Raw genomic sequence first — 16,458 nt, 5'->3', positions numbered from 1 at the left:
GGCAGGCCATCGGTCTACAGGCTGGTAGGTACTGGGTTCGGATACCGACTCCAAACCCTGAGTGAGTGCTCCGCAAGGCTCAATGGGTAGGTGTAAACCACTTGCACCGACCAGTGATCCATAATTGGTTCAACAAAGGCCATGGTTTGTGCTATCCTGCCTGTAGTGGCGACAGCGGGTTTCCTCTCAAAATCTCTGTGGTCCTGAACCATATGTCTGACGCCATATAACCGTAAATAAAATGTGTTGAGTGCGTCGTTAAATAAAACACTTCTTTCTTCTTTCTTTATTCTCCAAATGTTATCTGTATATGTTTGTAACTTGCTCACTTTGTAAATATTATATTATTATATTACCTCATGTACCATGTATATGGTCTAAGTGAATAAAGAATTGAAACTGAATTGAATTGAATTGAATTGTAGACAGTAGGGGCAAGATCGCGCGCCGGTATAGACAGAGCTAATAACTACATGAACCATTCTTTTGTTCTTGGATTTGTATCCGAAGTCCGAAGCCCGGAAGAGAAGGCATCCGGTGTCGACAGCCTGTACCTACTAGCCTGTAGATCGATGGCCTAACCATGACGCCACCGAGGCCGGTTTGAAAGAAGAGTCTGGCAACCTCGAGCCGTACCACTATATTTTACACTGCCGCCCCTGCTCTGGTACCCTCTCCGCCTCCCCCCCCCCCCCCCCCCCCCTTTTGCGCTCTAGTTTAGCTCGTGCTCGTCGTGTTTTCTTGTTTGCTGTATCATGCGCAATCATAGAACGTGGCGGTGGGGATACAGGCTTGGAACAGATATATTAAAAAAACACACCCAAAAAACCCACCACCTGTGATTGTCGGTTTGTTTAAAGTTCGAAAAAATGCTGCTCTGATACATCCAAACACTAAACAGTGGTTCACCATATTTTACATTTGAAAATCATCTCCAAAAGAATATTCCATCCATACAATTCAATTCAATTGAATAACATTTTCGCATCTTAAAAGTACGTGTTCCACCTCCCCAGTAAAATGTTTGAAAGGCTGCATGTCATGTCATGTCATAGGGTTTTACGTGCACATTCAGAACAAGCTGTTGTAGCGTACGCCTGTCGTGGGCACAAGAGCCGGCCTTGGCCGGCTCCTCCGTCCATGACAGGAAAGGTGGGGGGAGGGGAGAGGAGGGACCGCCTGCACTGGCAGGTGCAAGGGAGCACCAGCAGCCCGATCAAATCGGTAGAAGGCGGGTGGGGGTGGTGGTGGTGCTATGGAATTTGAATGGAGCAGTTAAATGCCAAAGAGAAAAGGGTGCGCAATTTTGATTGAGGGAGATTGGCGCAATTTTTAACGGTCGGTCGAAAGGTAAATGGCCGTGCTAATATAGGTTTTGATATTAGTGAATCGAGAGTAGCTCGTTAATTTTAGACCTCTACGATGATGTGGTGTCTCCTTAGGTTGCCCATAGGGCCCTTATAAAGGGCCTGACCGCTTCTGATCGAGGTATCACCAAGTACCAAGTTATTACCAGCAGCAAGTATTCGGGGTTTGGGTGGGAGAGGCCGATATTCTTTTGTTCAGCTTCCCCCGGGTGCATTGCAATTGTGTACTCGGAACCGGTATTCTTTTGTCCGGTTCCTTATTAGAGTACGTGCTGGGCCTTTAAATGGGGGCGGGTGCATTGTTATCATTAGTCAATGCACCCTGTGTACTGATGCAGTGAGCATGTAGTCTGTGTGTGAATCCTAGTTTTGTGTTAAGGTTGTACCTATTGTCTTAAGTCCCTATTCTAGTGAGTTCAACGGTCATTCATGACCACCCATCCCCCTCCGTCCTTGTATAGCATTGAATACAAAGACGGAGGGGGAGTTAAACTAGCCTAGCTATCTAATTTGAAGGGTTAAACCCTTATAGTGTAGGTATTGGTTTAAAAAGCCTAGTGCTTGGCATACTTAACTTTATTACCAATGCAATAAAACGAAACTAACGGTGGCAAGTAGCAATTGTATACATATATGCACCAATCTAGGTACTTAGTTTGAAGAATTTTGATTCCCGCCCCCTAAATATAGGATTTTAGTAGGCTTACTTGGTTTGTCTTCTGAAAGGCTGCGAATCACGCTTTCATGTTATGCTGGTTAGCGCGTCACGGGGTCACGTGACGTAGCTCTTGGAGTCGACAGGCGTTTCGGCAAGCGATGGGAAAAACGCTACTTTTTATTGCGAATATATTAAAAACGTGTAAATTAATATATATATATACTTCATATATATTGTAAAAGGTATACGTAGATATCAAACAATAGTGAATTACGTTTTTGATAAACGTGGACCTTTAATACCAAGAGTACGGAAGCGTATTAGTGCCCATCTTCATAAATCAAGGCTAATATTCGTTCCTCGTATTCAGCCTTGATACATGTAGTCAAGATTACTGATATCCACTACTAGCGCCCTCTGTTGGAAGAAAATTTGTAACACCGATTATGTCCCTTACACGATGACATCGCTGACAATCACAGCATCGGTAACATGTGACAATCTTGAAAGCAATATCAAAAATTAACCGCCGAAACCTTTTTTTTAACATATCGTGACATACACGACACGTTTCCACGGAATATGACGCTGCCATCTTTGTTTACAATAACAAGGGAATCTATAAGGAGCGTTGCGATTCGTTGCAATCAGATCTCATCGCATCCAATGAAATTTAAGCATTTTGTGGCACGATTTCTTGACGACATGTATCAAGGCTGAATACGAGGAACGAATATTAGCCTTGATTTATGAAGATGATTAGTCCCACCAACCCAATAAAATAATTATATTTGCCTACATATAATCTTGGACAAATCAACTTTAATCTTGGTAAAATCAACTTTAATCTTGGTAAAATCAACTTTAATCTTGGAAAGATCAACATATAATCTTGGAAAAAGTAACTTTAAATTTGAAAAAATCAACAACCTTTAATATATTGATTAACAAACCACATTTTCGATAGAAATATCAAACAGTGTTTTAATAATACATGTTACATTAATATAATAATTAAATACATGTTACATTAATATAATAATTAACAAACTAAGTTTATATTAAATAGTACACCATTAGAATACATTAATTAACAAACTACGTTTATATTGAAATATCACACAATTGTAATAGGACCACATACCTTTAATATATTAATTAACAAACTAAGTTTCGATTACAATATCACAATATTGTAACAGGGCCACGTACTTTTAATATATTAATAAATGATTTTATTCCAAACAACTTTGAGTTTGGTAGTTGTAGCTGTAAATGAAATTAGAATGGGGGTTGGGTGGTGGGTGTGAGTTCATCCAGACTGTGCAGAAAAAACGCCCGCTAGAATTGTTTATGCGCTTCACGGTAAACCAAATTGTCACGTCCGACTATTTACCCCAAGACACCCCAAGATACCCAAAGACACCCCAAGATGCCCCAAAACACCACCAAGACACTACAAGACACCACCAAGATACCCCAAGACTCCGTAAATATTTTTTTTAATGAATTAAAATGGACTATTTTATAAAATATTTAGTGGAAAATGACGTAAAAGAATTAATTTTAAGCCATCGACTACTTTGATATATATATATATATATACTTATATATATATATATATATATATATATATATATATATATATATATATATATATATATATATATATATATAAACCAACAACAGCAAGAAAACATGTATCTCTTTTAAAAATAAATTATATACATTTTAAAGCCTGGGGGGTATATGGGGTATCGTGTATGTTTTTTGGGTATCGTATGTGACTTGGGGTAAATAGGCGGTGTCTTGGGGTTAGGCTTAAAATTAATTATTTTGCTTCATTTTCCACTAAATATTTGATAAAATAGTACATTTTAATTCAATTTTAAAACTATTTATGGTGTCTTGGGGTAAATAGTCAGACCGCGTCCGGAACCTTTGTTGTCTAAACTTGAGAGTGGGTGTTTTAGACCAAACAAAAATGGCGGCGCCCTATAAGTTGCGTTGTAATATTCTTGGTCATGAAAAAGATGTCCGTTCTGTTGCTCCGTCTATTATTCCTGACAGCGGTATTGTATCCGGTTCCAGAGATATGACAGCACGCATATGGACTCCTAATGGGTGTGTTTTGTTTTTTTTATTAAATGCTTGATGTAGGGGCATATTCAAAATTTGTATCCTAACATTCTCTATTTTCGGTCGGGCCTCGGTGGCGTCGTGGCAGGCCATCGGTCTACAGGCTGGTAGGTACTGGGTTCGGATCCCAGTCGAGGCATGGGATTTTTAATCCAGATACCGACTCCAAACCCTGAGTGAGTGCTCCGCAAGGCTCAATGGGTAGGTGTAAACCACTTGCACCGACCAGTGATCCATAACTGGTTCAACAAAGGCCATGGTTTGTGCTATCCTGCCTGTGGGATGCGCAAATAAAAGATCCCTTGCTGCTAATCGGAAGAGTAGCCCATGTAATGGCGACAGCGGGTTTCCTCTGAAAATATGTGTGGTTCTTAACCATATGTCTGACGCCATATAACCGTAAATAAAATGTGTTGAGTGCGTCGTTAAATAAAACACTTCTTTCTTTCTTTCTATTTTCGGTCGATGCGAAAAGTCGTATTTAAAACCTGCATTACCAAATATGTTTATTTTTCTAAATTTGTGAATGTAAAAAAAAGAAATTGTTATTGAAATGAAGGAAAATTGGATATGAGTTTATGATTTTTTTATTTTAACCCTTTACTTTAGAATGATCATAGATGATATTCATAGAAAATATACTCTTTTCAAAATTGAAAATGTAATTAATGTTTTTCACTGTGAAATCAAAAGACTTGATTTCACAGTGAAAAACATTAATTACATATTATTTGTTTGTTTGGTGGGGTGTTTTTTTGGTGAGGGGTCATAACGGACGAGTGTACGAAAGAGATATATATATTTTTTTTAAATATTAAAAATAAAGTATACCCCTCTATTTTTCAGTATGAATTTTGCATCATACATGTACAGGTAGAATGCAGGACATTGCATTTCAGGACATTTAAGTCTCAAAATTTTAAGGGGGAGTATACCCTCGGTTTTCCTTACAAATACTGGCGTTTGGTGCTCTTGATGTGAGTCCCAGGGTTGAAAATTAACATGAAAACCATGGTCGCCAGCAGGGCCTGTTGAAGAAATATCTTACCGGCCCTTCTCAAATTTAACTAGCCCTCTAAGCAAAAATAAAAACTATAATTTTCTGTGTTGATTAATAACCATGTATATAGTCCGTTTGCGTCAAAAGGAAAACGATGAATTGGCATGTAACTTCATAATGAACAAAGTTAAAATTCATATTAAAAAAACATATTATTAAGTTTTAAACCCATTTTTTTTTTTTTTTTAAAGAAATCCATTATATATAAAAATATTTCTTTACAACTTACAATTAAATGATGCAGAATATAAATGTTTAATACAGGAGTAAAGAAAAATGCTAAAACAGCCAACTTATATGCAGATTGATGTACATTGTCTCTGGAGTAATCGATAATGCAGTATAAAGAGACTAAAACCTTAAAGGAGAGGACAATTAAAGCATTTGGCCTGGTAATGGTATGCATATTCAACGATATATAATGCACATTATTGCTTAATATCAACACATATAATCGTATAGTTAATTAATAAAACGGTTAAATGTGACGGCTATTATATATAATGGGCGCAGCCATTTTGTACCATCCCAGTGAGTACGCTCTCTGGCGAGCTGGTGGTTATGTAATACTTAACGCGTAACGTCAGGAATGAGCCTTAGAACTAGAGAAACACACTCTACCTGGTTTTTGCGGGATGATAAATAGTAATACATTTCAATGTTCTGTAATAATACACATCCCAGTAAACTAGCAATAAGTATATCCAGCAATATATATATTTGCTAAAGTGTCAGTATGTGTTGGTGGTCTGGGTATGCATCTTTCCAACACATAAGGCTCTTGTTTGAGTTGACCCTACCTTTGTAAAATTCTTAGTCGCCCTTAACCAATAAAGGTCACCATGGGCGACTGCTAATTTTAAACCCTGGAGTCCATCACACAGACTCAGTCAGAGACTGCTTAGAACCCATTACAAATTTTCCTGCACATGTGCCTACTCATTGTGCTTTAACATTTAGTCAATTTAAATGTTAATTTGCATGTACATTTAATACGTCCATTTAATTGGGAAACAAATGCGAAAATGTGCAGATGGACAACCTAATTTCGAATTCGTAATATGAAACATTACTACCATAGTGAAAAACCGACTGTGCAGTGGTAATTCCCTGACCTCGTTTTACGTCACACATGTGTTGCACAATCTCACATAGATAAAGCGAAAACTTAACTTTACAAAGAGTCTACATATCCATTTTAGTAACGTGCTGGATCGTAATGTTCTAAACAGCTTTTTCTCGATTCTTCAACATGTTTGGCAATTTACTTCATGGACACCTTCATGGAATACAATGATTTATGAATAAAGGACTAATTTCTTAAAGTGAAATTAAATGCCTTTAAATAGGAGGGGCGCTTATTCAAGGATGTTGGCCTTCTTCCGGTCAAATACAGTATTCAATATAATAATCATGAGAAACGAAAGTTCGGTTTCATGATTTTACTGATAACTATTTTTTCCGTGAAATCCAGGGGCCTCATGCACGCACACACACATACACACTGTACATAGGGGATGGGTGGAGAGAGAGAAAGAGTGAGCATAAGAGAGGGGGGTGGTTGGGGGTCAGCAGACCATGGCGAGTGAAAAATCGCACACTTCAAAACACTTAGGCGAGTGAAAAATGGCACTCGTCAAAAATGCTAAGGCGAGTGAAAACCAAACATTATTCATTTATAAAGTAATTGGTACATACAAATGTAGAGACATGTGTTGCAAAAATTAGCCAATAAACCAATGTTTTCTTCTAATTTATGTTGTTTGGTTTATTTTTTTTATTTTTTTTTAGGAGCAATGTTATTAGTAATAGAAATATAATTATGACATACACCGATGCAGACAATTTGATTTTTTAATTACAATATATACTATTCAGATCATTTGATGCATACATTTATAGATACCATTTCAATGTCTGATGGTTTGATGAATGTGCAGCTAAACATGTAGGAATCAACTTGTCTTGAATTTCATTATTATGTACAACAAACATGATTAGTTGGGATGGGAAAAACCAACTGGTTCTGAGTTGGTTGTCCAATTAATACTACGACCCAAGCATCTCAGGTGTGCACTACGTATTGAATTAGATCCCTCATATTATTTTTATGTTTTAAATAACTCGATAAATGTAGGCCTAGAATTAGTTCAATTGATAGTGTTAGTTGGGGCACTATCAATTGAACTGGCAGTTTTAATTCAACAATTATGTAAACAGTCTCTCTCCCTGAACATTTTGTAACACATCGTTTGACCTACCACTACAAGTTACGTGAAGTCAGCGTTAAGTTGTTGAGCTAGAACTCCGACAAAATCTGTCATTACAAAGGATTTTATTCCAAACGTGGGATGCCGTTATATAACGATAATCTAAAAACAAAACCCCCCATAATTTTAGACACAATCATAAATGAAAAACAAGTTGTCATAAAGACCAGCAAGTGCGTGCAGCCAGAGTTCCAAGAGTAAAAATAATCTGACCCCGATAGCTCTGATTGGTCAATATGCCACAGAGTACTGCACATCAAATCATGTTCAGTCACATGGTCTGTGACTTTCTAACAAACATATTAAACAAACAAAAATTAAATAGTCAGTTTTGATCATTGATTACTGTTACTATATTTTGTACATATATACACATATATAAATAGCATATGTACATTCATTAACCTCTGGCTGAAATACAAATATTTAAATTAAGTTATATACTTTTTTGGTAAACGAGACCAAGGCCTATTCCTACATACCTGTTATCATTTCATTTCCTTCTTTTTATTATTCCGTCTACTTTTGAATTGTCTTTGTCTCGATTTCATTTCTTTTTTAAAGAAAGTAGAAAGTTACACGCTTGCCATTTTCGAGACCTCGCGTAAGCTTTGTAGTCTAAAAGTTATGAACTAATCAAGACAATTTTACTGACTTCGCTGATTTCCTCTAACAAGTTCATTTGTGTAGGCTACAAAAGCTACTATCTAATTCAATTCCTTTTTTTCTTCATCACTATAGGAACAGTATAAATGAGTTAGCCGTATCAGACGCTGTGATCTATTTACTGTATAAAAGTAGACTGTTTCAAATTAATAATAAATTAAATAGGCAAATGAGTTTTGATCGGATTGGTATTATTAAAACAGTGTTTTCCGATTTGTATAGAAAAGAGAAGTACCAGTCATATATTAAAAGCTTGCATGGACACAACTGTTCACATCATGTTTTCTTCTGGTATTATTAAACATGTCTTTCTATCAGCTACATATGGTAATTAGTGGCAATCAATATACAGAATTATTTTACATACACAATTTTTTTTAAGTGTAACATGCGTTATTTTTCATACTCGCCAGATTGAAATTACGTGTGTTGTACAAGCGTGATCGCACTCACGCACCTTAAAAGACAAGGTCTGGGGCAGTTATAGTTTTGTTACTTGCACAACCAATCGAAGTCCGTGAACGACCTTGCGGTCTTGGCCAAGCTTTGAAATGGACGACTTTTGCTGCAGACTATGCAAGTGTACAAAAAGGATAAATTTTGATTGCCCGCCAGACGACTAAATTATACATTTCACTCATCCGAGCAAACTTAAATTAATTCATTATGATTATTTTCAGGCTTATATGCAAGCAGGGGTGCCATAGGAAATTTATGAAAGTAGTTTGGGAATTGTTTTATACCCCTCACTATCTTTCGGGAAATAAATTCTGTATGTGACTCCTGTACATGCAATAATCTATATTTATTCCAATACCAGTGTGATATTAATAAACATTGTTATATAACCAGAGCCAATTGTGACCATCAGTAATAATTTTTTATCCAATAATTGGATTCTAGGGGGTTTACCAAAGTGTGCAATGGGCGGATTTCAGCCAAAAGTATTAATCATGTTTTAAAATGTAAAAATTATTTATGTATCTAACTACATATATTCATTAAAAAATTACAAACACAGTAATAGCATTTACTAGTAGAATTTTACAAAGTGGAAAATTTGTAAAGGATCATTACCAACAGGTTATATGTAATTGTTACATGTAAGTCACATTTGGAGAAACCACTATTTACATTCTTTACAATGGAAAGTCACTGCCATCAATATTCCATGTGGTAGCTTGAAAATAATATTTCAAAGTCTACGGTCCAGGTGCAAATAATGATTCCATCATGCTGTAATTTATATTCTGGGTTACCAGTATAAGTTACATGTGATGACATGGTTGTCAGATGATTAGTTAGATAATAAGAACAGTCAACCTCTTCTGCTATATATACTTTTGAAAAAAAGAAATTGGAGAAAGTAAGGATGTGTCAAAGGCCGTGTGTTCCTGTTCGCAAAGATATTAACATTGGCGCCTTGGGCGAGAGCGCACTCAAATCGCACGAAAAGGCTGGTTAAGGTTTGTATTTATGCCCCTGCCCTGCGCGTGCTGTAACTTCACTGTGGTGCAGGGGTGTAACATTCTCTTTGAGAATGGCCAATACAGCACAAATTGAAGTTTAGAGTAAAATTCGGTGTCCATAAAATTCTGTGATATTTGTATTTGTATTTTTGACACAGTTCTTTACACTGTTTTTGTTTAAACCTTGAATTTTTATATTGATGTTGATCATCACTTTATTTATTTGCATTACCATAGTTTGACACCAAATAGCGGATGTATTTTTCGTGCTGGGGTGTCGTTAAACATTCATTCATTCATGTATTTATGGTCCTTGAAAACGTAAGGTAGGTCCTTGAAAAGTGCTTGAATTTTATGGGTCCTTGCCTGTATGAGTGTGGGTTAAAAGTACATATAATATAATAATAGAATAATATAAGCTAATTAAATATGATTAATTTGTACCATAACATTGAATAATGTCAAAAAGTAGGTCTGCTAAATAATTATGGCGTATCCAGTTCATTAATCTGACAACTTAAAAAAAATGATGTGTTTTCAGTAGTTTTGAGCTATATATTTTTAAAGCCTCAGACCAAAATTTCAGAAGCTGAGACTGAGTCTGGTAAGTGGCGTTGTCAAAATATAGAACATGTTCTATAATGTTGTCTGTTGCCAGATCTGTAGTTTGCACCAGCACAATAGCAGTGTGTTTAGTCACATTCGATTCAGTTTCAGTCCGTTAATTATTCACCTGGTACCATATTCGCCAGACTCTAAAATCAATGTTCGTCCAACGGACTACCTTTGTGAAATTCATAGTCGCCCATAACCAATAAAGGTCGCTACGGGCTACCGGGCGACTGCTAATTTTCAACCCTGTTTGTTGAGGTAGTAGATGGTATCTTGTGTACGTATGCAAGGTAAGAACATACCATTAGTAATGTAAATGTCTTTAAAATCTGTGTAAAATGCCTATAATCATGATAATCAGTCAAAATTTTCCTATATTTGACCTCAAAATTCCTATAAAACTCCTACATGTGTATATTTTGGTATGCAGATTCCTATATTTTAATATGTACAAGTGGCTGGGACGCCTGCCCATAGTAACCACTGCCGCTCAAGATCGATACATCCGGGTGCGTCATCTTTGAAATCGAACCACAACAGCAACAACCACAGCGACACACATTCCTGGACTATGCAGAATTTTTAACCAGACAGTTTGTAGTAAGTTGAAGGAGGCAGAAATTTTCTTTAGAAGACTAGTGCGACGTAATGTTTTGATCCCACGTCACTTAGTGGAGTGTCTGCAGTGGTGTCAGCAGAGGGTGAGATGGACACGTGCCAGGTGGAGGACTGTTTTGTTCTCATATGAGTCTCGTTTTCTTCTCATATGAGTATCGTTTTCTTCTGTCACGTGTTGATGGACTCACACATGTATACAGACGTCGAGGGGAACATTATGCTACAAACTGTGTTCAACAAGTCAACCGTTTTGGTGGTGGCAGTGTCATGGTGTGGGCAGGAATCCATCATGGTGGTAGGACGGCTCTTGTGCATGTGGCAGGTGCACTGACAGGCATCAGATATCAAGACGAGATCCTGCAGCATCACATCATTCTGTACATCAACGTCAATGGTGGAATGTTTCGGCATGACAATGCCAGACCACATGTTGCACTTGTTAGTCAGGAGTTTCTGCAGTGCCCATTTGCCGGATTTAAACCCAATAGAATATCTACTGGATGCACTGTATCGGCATGTGCGACAAAGGAAACCACCATGCCAGACACGTCCGCAACTTCTTACGGCACTGCAGCATGAGTGGCAGAACATTCCACAACGTGTTGTGCAACATTTAATTACTTCTATGTGTCGCTGTTGTCAAGCTGTCATCAGGGCTCGTGCTGGTCATAACCGATACTGACGTTTTGCCCACCCCTATGTCACATATTTGCCTGTGTACATGTTTCAGGTGGATTCCCAGAGATACTGTTTCAGACATGTACAGAGTAATCCCCTTCTTATGGTGTCTTGATCTTTGGTTGCTTGTATCATGGCTACCAGGTGTTTTTTTTATTAAATGTGAAAATCAATGTCAAGTTTCTTTTTTTGAAGAGTATATTAGTCAAATTTGAAAGACATACACAGACTGTCGGCTATTCCTTAAGTGACCATAACTTAATAAATTTGTCTTTATATTTTAGCAAAACACAAGGGTTCACAGAAGGTCATGTTATGGGTGGACATAGTAACTTTGTAGCTAGTGTGTGCGTCATGCCTCCCGATGACACCTACCCTAATGGCATCGTTTACACAGGAAGCAATGACTCGTCAATTCTGGCATTCACTTTGGACTCCACTCAGCCAATTGCTAAACTAACGGGACATACAAGCACTGGTAAGTTTTTAATTAAATATATAGAGGCTATTTAATTATTATTTTTTAATACAATTTTTATGTCAACGAGTGTTGTGTGAAAACCATATTTTCACAAATTGCGAAACAGTGAGTGAAAATATGGTTTTCACACATCACAAATTAACATTAAAATTGTATTTGAAAAAACACTATCAAATGGTCTGTTTATTATATACATCTTTCCTAGTTTTTGACAATATCTTTTGGGTTTTTTTTTTGTTAATGTCTTTCACTGATCCTATCGAAAACACGTAACGCCATGATATATTTCTTCCGGTTGAACTTTTGGTGAAAATTTACGTGACTATGGTATTTAAAAAAACAAAACAAATAAAAAGTATCTTTATTTAATTAATAATTACTTAATAATACTGCTGTGTAAACATACTTGACAAAATAATCCTAAAAAATCCCACCCACAAATACAAAACAAATTGAACAGCAAATTAAAAAACTTGCACTCAATGACAGGACATTGTGTCATCATTATTCAGCTTCGTATTCAGTAATTAAATATTTTATCGTAATTGCACTGCATATCCATTTTTTTTATAGGTACAATTGTTTAATTACATTTCAAAAACAACAAATAACCAGATGCATTGATAATCATCAAACTTGCACCTTGCCCTGTCATAATTGTGACTAGTTCAACGTCAACAGATACGTTCATAATCATTATCACACAAGTTGGCTGATTGTCTGAAGTATGTTTTCAACACGTATTTAAAGCAACAAAAAACTTGTAATAATTTATAAGGGAGATAACTGATTCATTAATGTTCACAAAAATATAAATATGATTTCTATATTTTCACTGTAGCTAAAATACAGTAAAAATATGACTTCACCAAATATCACATTTATGGTTTCTGTAGATCTATCTATATATTTAATTGCTATGTATATAATAAATACCAATACTATCTTGCTAATAATTTGACAGTGAGTTGTGTGTTTTGAAACATTATATTGAAAAAGTAGTGCATGAGATTTTATTTTAGTCTGTTAGATTACAGTCTGTAAAATTGTCATGAAGTGAACAAAGGCATTCAAGTTTATTTTTAGTATCATTTGATTGAGAGAAAAAAAATATATATATAATTAATTCATATCTACCTTTCAAGATTATATATGCATGTGCTCTGCATTTCATGTGGTATAACCAGTATTGACCAATATATAATGTTACCTTTATTGTTATAGTTTGTGCTTTGGCAGTTGGGAAGTTTAGCTTTCTTGTGAGTGGATCCTGGGATATGACTGCTAAAGTATGGTTGAAACACAAGTGTGTTATGACTTTAAAAGGTAACTACAACTTTACTCAGTACTCTAAATATATATATTCAACCATCAGTGCATATTTGTGCAATTTGTCAATTGTTCCAATGTTACTTGATTGCAGTCTTTTAACTTAGTGCTAAAAGAAAGCAACCACAGTGAGAGATTGGAAGACATTTGTTTGTCTTTCCCCAGGGATAACCAGGATATTAGTTGAAGGAACATATATAACAACACTAAATAAATACATGTAATTTGGATTACACAGTATTTATGTTAAAGATATTTTGATACATACTTTAATGTGTACTTGTATATCACATACTAAATGAATCCAAATTTGATTAATAATTTGCGTATATATTACTTTATTGGTGAATACATTGTTATTAGATTTGAGAATAGATATGTTTTGGGATTTTGTTATAGAAATGCACTTATGTTGATTACCTGTCTCACCAATGTGTGTTTTATTTAGGTCATGAGGCAGCTGTATGGGCTGTAGCAGTGATGTCTGAACAAGGCATTATGTTAACTGGATCCGCAGACAGGACTATTAAACTTTTTAAAGCAGGAAAATGTGAAAAGACATTCACAGGTATGGTTAATAAAATGACTAGAATTGCCCCAAACAATGAAATCATCATAGGTCAGCAAATCAGAAGAAAGTGGAGTTGTACCTTCAATAATAAACAAATATTGACCAATTCATTAACTGGCACAGGGCTCTGAAAATTGCGAAACCAATCATTTTGTTCACATGTCACTCGCATAATTTATTTTTTGTTGTGCATTAAACTAAGGACATCATTTACATGGTAGGGGTGGGATTTAGCTTAGTCAGTTAAGTGCTTGGGAACCACCTCAAAAGATCCATTCTGCTGATTGGATTTTTACAGTGCACCACAACTGGAATAATGGCTGTGGTATATGCTTTTCTGTCTGTGGGAATGTGCATATAAAAGATCCCTTGCTGCATTTGGAAATGTTTGACATCCATCATTAATCAATGTGCTACAGTGGTGTTGTTAAACAAAACAAACTTTTTTCATTTACATAGACAAACAGGTTACTCAAAAAGGAAATAGGGTTACTTAAATCTATTTTTGGAAAAATCAAGTTGTAAGAGTCCTATATAAAATGGTATGGTAAAAAAACAACAACCGAATAGCCAAATCCATTAGAAACGTAGATAATGGTGTACAGTGTTGTGTTGTTTTGCTGCTCCTCAGGTCACGACGACTGTGTGCGCGGACTGGCTGTGCTGCAGGATGGTGAGTTCCTGTCATGCTCCAACGACGCCACAGTGAAGCACTGGCTGCTGTCCGGGGATTGTATACACACATACTATGGACACTCTAACTTTGTTTATAGTATTGCTCTGCTGCCAAATGGCAGAGACTTTGTCACATCTAGTGAGGACAGAACTGTTCGTGTGTGGAAAGACGGCGAGTGCGTACAAACAATAGCACAGCCTACACAGTCGGTATGGGCTGTCTGCACACTACAGAATGGAGATATTGTTGTTGGTGCAAGGTTAGTGCTTTTCTCTTCTGCTGTTGCTGGCAGTGTTTCTTTGGTTTTAGACGTACTGACAATCATCCGAGTAATTTGTGTTTTTTCTTTTCATTGAATTGCCAGGATTGATTTATTTCACTGGTGTTTCCATATCACTGTACATATTACATAAAACATTTTAAAATATTAATTTTGTATCAGGCCAAAGAAAGGTCAGTTTTATGAAAACTTATGCAATTAGTGGTCTTCAAGCCCACAGTACACAGGGCTCACCCTGGATAAAAAATACCTGTAGCCAAATGGAATTTTTATTAGCCATATTGAAAATGCTTTAGCCAAAATTGTTTTACTGTATAGAGTATTAATATATGAATATGAAAATGCATCTTTTTCAGCTAATTGTGTACAAACTGGAATAAATCTGAATAACAAAACCGTATTACCTGATCAAAATCAAAGACAGCAATGGGGGTACAGGCAGTTAATATATTACTTTGATTTTTCAGCGGTGGGAGGATGGGGTGATGCATTATCTTCAGAGTTGGAAGCCAGTACCCCATGTACACCTGCCCCAACTTCTAAGGCCTATGACATTAAATAACAAACATACAGAAATATGGGGGGTGGGTTAATGTTTATGGAGAGTGTTTTTTTCGCCAAATAAAAAAACTTAAGTGTTTTTTTTTTTTAAATATAGAGCTCATTATTTCTTGAAATAGCTGTCTTTATGTTTAAATTGCTTCTTTTTTTTTCTTTCTTTTTTTTAAGTGACCCATCAATTCCCCACCTCCAACAATTTCATAATTTGCGCCATGTTGTTGCTGTTGATGTCAGCGTCGTGTTAAATGCTTGTGATTTCTGTTTATAAAATACCTAGGCTAAGAATGCCGACTTCACAGTATATTCCATTTATTAAAAAAAATAATAATAATAATAATAATAAAAAATTAAAATAATTTACGGTCTTTTTAAAATCCAGCTAACTTATTAAATTTCACCTCACAGCCTTACAAATCTATATTTAACAAATATGAGTATTGTAAACTAATTTTATTCAGTGTACGTTTAACTGCAATTTGTATAAATACCGCATGTTCATTTTCCGCGATCGCGATCTGCATGCGTGCTCTCGACCATGGGTACAAAATTAACAAAGAAATAACCAAAACTGCAGTTAGGTATTCATTGATGCGAACAACTATTGTTTTTCTACAAATTAACATCAAGATTTACTCCTGTGTAATCGTATTGTTTAATGTCCACAACGAGTACATGTATTCTCATCCTTGGTCATTAGTGCCATTGTAGTGGGGTGGGATGTCACCCAGTACCAAGCCACAGTACATGTATTCTCATCCTTGGTCATTAGTGCCATTGTAGTGGGGTGGGATGTCACCCAGTACCAAGCCACAGCACATGTATTCTCATCCTTGGTCATTAGTGCCATTGTAGTGGGGTGGGATGTCACCCAGTACCAAGCCACAGCACATGTATTCTCATCCTTGGTCATTAGTGCCATTGTAGTGGGGTGGGATGTCACCCAGTACCAAGCCACAGCACATGTATTCTCATCCTTGGTCATTAGTGCCATTGTAGTGGGGTGGGATGTCACCCAGTACCAAG

General features: G+C 36.3%; 1 protein-coding gene across 1 annotated transcript in view; it reads left to right on the top strand.

The window, feature by feature from the left end:
• Positions 1-3,979: 3,979 nt before the first annotated feature.
• Positions 3,980-16,458, top strand: part of LOC121376192 (phospholipase A-2-activating protein-like) — a 30,418-nt gene continuing 17,939 nt past the window's right edge. Inside the window, exons 1-5 of the mRNA XM_041504010.1 lie at positions 3,980-4,149; positions 11,822-12,015; positions 13,243-13,344; positions 13,796-13,915; positions 14,550-14,853. Of these exons, the coding sequence (XP_041359944.1) occupies positions 4,010-4,149; positions 11,822-12,015; positions 13,243-13,344; positions 13,796-13,915; positions 14,550-14,853 (860 nt within the window). The 5' untranslated portion in view covers positions 3,980-4,009. The remainder of the gene's footprint in view (positions 4,150-11,821; positions 12,016-13,242; positions 13,345-13,795; positions 13,916-14,549; positions 14,854-16,458) is intronic.

The sequence above is a fragment of the Gigantopelta aegis genome, chromosome 6 (assembly GCF_016097555.1).
Source record: "Gigantopelta aegis isolate Gae_Host chromosome 6, Gae_host_genome, whole genome shotgun sequence".
Lineage (NCBI taxonomy): Eukaryota > Metazoa > Mollusca > Gastropoda > Neomphalida > Peltospiridae > Gigantopelta > Gigantopelta aegis.
This window is presented reverse-complemented; position numbering and strand designations above follow the sequence as displayed.